Genomic DNA, 5687 nt, shown 5'->3' with positions numbered 1-5687 from the left:
GGGGCTGGCGGTGCTGCAGCTGCGGGAGCTGGCGCAGCGCGGGAGCGCCGCGTGCTGGCTGCCGCTCGGCCGCCGCATCCACATGGACGACACCGGGCTCACGGTGCTGCGAATCCTGTCGCAGCGCAGCAACGACGAGGTGGCCAAGGAATTCGTCAAGCTCAAATCCGACACGCGCTCGGTCGAGGAGGGCGGTGCCGCGCCTGCGCCCTAGCGCCAGTTAGGGTGGGGCGGGGCCTGGAAGCCGCGGAGGCCCCGCCCGCGGGCCCCGCCCTCTCCAGAGGCCACGCCCTCCACCTCAGTGGCCTTGGCTGGGGAGGCCCCGCCTCCTGCCCCTGGAAAAGCCATAGAGGGTCCGGTGCCCACGGCATGGGCTGGCGGGGCTAACTGGGAGGCCGGGACGCAGCCTTTATGGTGTCTGTGCCGAAGACGGTGCGGGGTGGCCCCTCAGAAGCACACGCGCCCTCGGGCGCGCCCCTGGGGTCAGGGCGCCCCTCCCCTCCACGAGGACCCCGCCCCGGCAGCGAGCGTGCGCACTGGCGGCGGGCGACCCCGCTCGGGCCACGCCCTGAGGGCTGGCCCAGCCCCCATCGCTGCTAAATACCCTTCTCCCTAATTCTTCCCCGGGGGTGCCCCCACGTCAGGGTCCCCGTTGAACCCTCAGGCTGCCAAATAAGATCCCTATCAGGCCCTTCCTCCTGGGACACTAGTCCGCCTCCGCCTACAACTGGAGTCCCGGCAACAAGAGGGCGTGGGGCCTCCCCAGAGCCGGGCGCCCCCACCCCCTCTGTGCTGTCTCCAAATCCGGGCAGGAAAGAACAGAATGAGGCCAGAAACTAGAGGGTTGAGAGGGAGAATATGGATGTGCACTGAGGGCTCCGTGCTTTGGTGACAGATGGATGACCCATTTCTGACTGGCTTGGGACGACAGCATGTACCCCAAATTCAGGCATGATCAGGGACATTCAGAACCCAAGGGTAGGATGCAGGCTCCGTCCAGGAACACGGGAGCTCAGACATGGCTAAAGCGGAGGGGTCCTGGCCAGAGGTCAACTATAGAAATTTTCTAAAGCGCTGACAAGAATGTGAATGGGGGTTTGTGTGACTGACAGAGCCAAGATAGTTATGGTGAGCTTTCTCTCTGTCTCTCTCTCTGTCTCTCTCTCTGTGTGTCTCTCTGTCTCTGTTTCTCTTTCTCTCTGTCTCTCTCTGTCTGTCTGTCTCTCTCTCTCTCTGTTTTCTGACCCTATAATGCTGAGGGAACTACTACATGGGAGTTTATGGAATGAATTGCTCTGACTCGCAGCCTAGGACTATCTGGAATCCCCTCTTTTATTCTAGGACTATCTGGAATCCCCTCTTTTATTCACCCAGACTCCTATTCATCTTTCAACACCAATCACAAAAATTCCCCCTGAACAAAAGCAAAACTTCAAGGACTTTCCCAGCTTCTTGTCCTTCTCTGACTTGGCCCTGGTGTCACAAGACTGGGGTGTGTCTCTTAAGCTCGGCTAGGGTCTCATGGGAACCCCAAGCTTCCCCAGCATTTGAATGAAGAGCCTGCTGACTTGATTATGTATTGAGAGTGGCTGAGGGGTTGCCTGTGACCCCACATCCACACACGTTTGTCACTGCAATGTCCCCTGCCTTGACAGACACCCCCATGGCAGGTGTCCAGGCTGAGCCCCCGGACACAATAGATGGAGAAGAGCAGAGGGTCAGACTGTGACATCAGGACAGTCTCTGACAGAGCAATGTCCAGGAAAGGAAGTTACTCCAGGGCTGCCGGTCTCAGTTCTCACCACCTCCCTTGACTCCTGAGTTCCTGTATTAGAACATGCTGGGTACAGTTCCAGACTCCACGGGTCAGGGGCCATTGGAGAAGGGCTAGCCTGGCCTGCTGCAGGGAGTTCATGAGGCTGGGAAAAGCCATAACCCTGCCCACAGGAGGGACAGCACTGACTAGAGGCAGATGAGGGAGGTGAGGAAGAGATTTGGAAGATACGGGTTCCAGACTCATCATCCATGCCCTACCTAGAATCCCTCAGTGAGGGGCTGGGGCATGGCTCAGAACCTGACAGTCATGCACTGTTCTGGGTTTCATCCCAACACTGAAAAACTACAAAGGCCCTTTGGTCAGCTCACCCTGAGTCTGGAAGGAGTCAGTACTTGAGGGGCGCCCTCTGCACTCTGGTCCCTCTCAGGTCTCAAGGCCTTTCACCTCGCCTGCCCCATCAGACATGCAAAAAAAATCAACTGCACCCAGATCTCCTTGGAGCCTCTCAGCTGGAACCTCAGGCCTATGGGGTCCCAAGGGCAACCCTGCTGGGGTGGCCAGGGGGTCTGGTCCTGCCTCCCAGCCTCTTTCAGGGCCAAAGCTGGCTCTTTGCCTTTTGTTTTAAAGAGTGAATTGGGTTGATGCTGTTGGTGCAGGTGACAGGGAGGGCCCCCTGTACCCCACAAGGTTCCTGACCCCAACCCCTGCTGTGCAGCCCAGGGAGCCCCTCAACTAGCCCTTCTTAGCATGTGACTGCAAATGTGGAATCAAAGCGTTGTCTCTTGTTTTTCCTTTCCTGGTTTTGGGGAGGGTTTTAGGTCCACCCCGTTACTCCAGCACCTCCCTCACTTCTCAGTCAATCTGTGACTTGGGACATGTGTTCAAAACACCTGGGGAGTGCTCATGAGTGCATGGTGTTGAGATGTTTTGCACTATTCTGACTTTTTGGTCTCTGTAAAAAATATTTTATTAACATTAAAAAGAAAAGCAGAGAGCTTGGGTGCTGGCTGGTGCTCTTGTACTCCTTTTGACAAAACCCCAGCCAGGGCCTGGGCGGTAAAGGGGCTTGTGGCCAAGCCCGAGGCTGAGATCAATTCTGGGGACCCACACGATGGAAGATGCCACCAGGAAATTATCCTTTGACCTCCACCGTGTCACAGCTCATGTGCACAGCCCCCACCAACACACTAAAAAAAAACAAAAACAAAAACTAGCCAGGGGCCAGCATATTCAGAAGACCAGGCTGTGAACTGAAGAGACTATTCTTGTCCTGAAACAACAGTGTAACCCACTCAGCCGCATATCCACACCACCCCAAACCAACCAAGGAACAGAAGCCCAGGGACAAGCTGAAGACTGTCAGTGTCCACAGGGTCACATGCCAGCTTACAAACCACAGGGAGCATGCCCCCAGGCCTGTGAATTGGTGTGATTTGACATAGGAAGTGCTAGCACTTGGTGCAGGGGCATCTGTCCTGTCTCCAGCTGTCAGCTCCAGAGCCTAGAGTCATACCTACTCAGGGTTTACCCATATCAGATGGCTGTGGCTACGTCTGTAGGCCACGTTCATGATGACTGCCAGGAATGGCACCCTCCACAGGCAGGTGGGCCTGGGCTGAACAGAAGCCTGAGCCAGCTAGTCAGCAGGTTCCTCAGGGTTCTGGCCCGGAGTTTCTCTTCAGGTTGCTTTTGCCCTGTTTTGTCACAGGAACTGGGTGGGACCAGCAACTCTGTCTCCCTGTCCCAGGGTCCACAGCATCTGCTCTCTGTTGCCCTAGGTGGGCTCCTTGATAATCCAGACATGGTGTCTGATTCTTTGGGAATAGACTGTGATGGCCTCCACAGCATCAGACCCTCCCAGGGGTGTTTATGGAGTGGGGCGACATGAGACTCCCAGTCCGTCCTGACCCATACCCCTTAGCCCGGCAGTACACACAAGATGGGCCTTCAAGCCCCACTGACTGGCAGGGACAGCAAGACCACAGGCTTCAGTGAAAACCAACCAGATGTATTTAATGCAATCGTGCACAAGTTACCAAGGCCTGAGCAGGTAAGCAGCTGTCCCCACGTGCCTGCCACCTGCTGACATTCAATTTGGCTTTGAAGGCACAATGACTCCCCTTGGCCCTTCGGGGAAACATACTGCCAAGGCAAAGGGGAGCACCCCAATGCAACTGGACCACTTCAAGGTCCCCAAACACAAGAGCAGGCAGGGGACACCTGAGATACAAGGGCAGGGAGAAGCTATGGAGGCTGGGGATGGGCAAGGGAGTCCCAGTCCCCATTGCGCCCCCTCCAGGGGGGCTTGTAAGGCCATGAGTGCTGTGAAACTCAGCCGTCAAGTGTGAGGAGGGCAAGCTCCCTCTGGACGAGGGCTTCCGAAGATGCTGTCTCCCCAGGCAGGTTGAAGGGTGACTATTCAACTCAGCTGGGAGTCCTTGAGGCCTGGTACACACAGGTGCTCAATAAATGCTTGCTACCTGAAGAAACCAAGTTTGTTCACTCTCGGTCCTTGCACTCAGCATGCAGCCCGGCACACAGGCGAGTGCCACTGGGACCTCTACCCCAGCAACCAGTGAGTGACACACAGCTGGTACTCAACTCGGTGCCCAGGGCCCTGCCTGGCATTAGCAGGCACTTGATGCACTGAATTTTTCTTATTTCAGTATTCCCAGAGCTAAAAATGGTGTCCAACACACAGTATGCCCTCAATAAAGACTCAAACAGATTTAAAAATGAGCACGCAGCCATAATATCTGATTCAGGCTGATAACTGCCTGATGATCAGATCAATCACCCATGAGGGGAAATCATGTCTTTCACTGCCCTACTAAGAAACCTTCCTTCAGGGTGGACACAACAGAGACTGGGCTCCTTCTTCCCAATCTCTCAGTGTTCAGCCCTGTTCCTGGCATACAGTAAGCACTTCATCAATGCTGCCTGTATACAAGGGGCTGCTGAACAAGACATGGAAGCTGCCTGCTATAGAGCCCTCTGTGGTCTGCCTACGTGGCCCTACAGTTTCAGGCAAGCATGTGAAGGCTTGGCCTCGGCAGTGGCACTGGCTTTTTGCCGGCTCCTTCAGAGCTCGTCACGAGCGGCGCTGTCCAGTGGGGACTGAAGCACATCTGAGTTCTTGGCCTCTCGGCTCAGCGCCTGCTGTTCACGCATCTTCTGGGACTTGGCTCGGTCCCAGTCAGTCTTAACCTGCTCATTATTCCACACCACCGAGGTCTCTGTGTCACTGACATAGCCATCGTCCCCTGTGTAGTGTGTAGGATAGATGAGGAGAGGCTCCACGGAAAAGGCGCGCAGGTTGCGGGGAGAGAAGTGAGTCTTATATTCTGACCTAGGGAAGACAGGGACCCAGGAGATGGAGACCAAGGGGCCAGAAACAGACCTTCCTTCAAGCCCACCAGGACTTGCCCCACCACCTCCAGCCCCAGAGCCCAGCAATCCCCTGCCTGTGTTTTCAGGGCTCAAAGACTGCGGTTTGCCACCCAAGCCCTCTTAAACAGCCCTCACAGCCTCCTTACACTGGGTGTTTGTCAAACATGACCGGCAGGAACTCGTCAACAGGCAGCATCTTAGCCAGGGGCTTAGCACCAAGCAGCTTGCGCGCGCCTTGCAGGGAGATCACATAAGCCAGTGTCCAGTAGGAGTAATCGGCCTCCACCAGGTTCCTCACACGGGGCACAGCCTTTTCGGGGTGCTCCACTTGCATGCGCTTCCGGCCCACATAACTGGGGTGAAGAATCAGAGACTCGTCACACACACCCTACCTGCCAGACAACGCCACCCCAACATCTGGCCCAGCAAAACCAAGTCAAGCCGGCAGACACAGCTCTGATGTCCTCCGGGCTCCAGGCCTACTCTGCCTAAGCCCAGGCTGTGCCTCTGGGCCCTGGCC

The 5687-nt window shown here is 56.2% G+C and overlaps 2 protein-coding genes across 2 annotated transcripts in view; one reads left to right on the top strand and one right to left on the bottom strand.

Moving 5' to 3' along the window:
- Nucleotides 1–3204, top strand: part of Unc13a (unc-13 homolog A) — a 49816-nt gene extending 46612 nt beyond the window's left edge. Inside the window, exon 41 of the mRNA XM_035451458.1 lies at nt 1–3204. Within this exon, the coding sequence (XP_035307349.1) occupies nt 1–214 (214 nt within the window). The 3' untranslated portion in view covers nt 215–3204.
- Nucleotides 3205–3764: 560 nt separating this feature from the next.
- Colgalt1 (collagen beta(1-O)galactosyltransferase 1) overlaps nt 3765–5687 on the bottom strand; it is a 13431-nt gene continuing 11508 nt past the window's right edge. The window contains exons 11-12 of the mRNA XM_035450403.1: nt 5314–5528; nt 3765–5126 (exon numbers count right to left, since the gene is read on the bottom strand). Coding sequence (XP_035306294.1) covers nt 4859–5126; nt 5314–5528 — 483 coding nt within the window. The 3' untranslated portion in view covers nt 3765–4858. The remainder of the gene's footprint in view (nt 5127–5313; nt 5529–5687) is intronic.

This window comes from Cricetulus griseus (genome assembly GCF_003668045.3).
Source record: "Cricetulus griseus strain 17A/GY chromosome 1 unlocalized genomic scaffold, alternate assembly CriGri-PICRH-1.0 chr1_0, whole genome shotgun sequence".
Lineage (NCBI taxonomy): Eukaryota > Metazoa > Chordata > Mammalia > Rodentia > Cricetidae > Cricetulus > Cricetulus griseus.
Note: the sequence above shows the minus strand (reverse complement) of the source record. Positions and strands in the feature narration are given on the sequence as shown.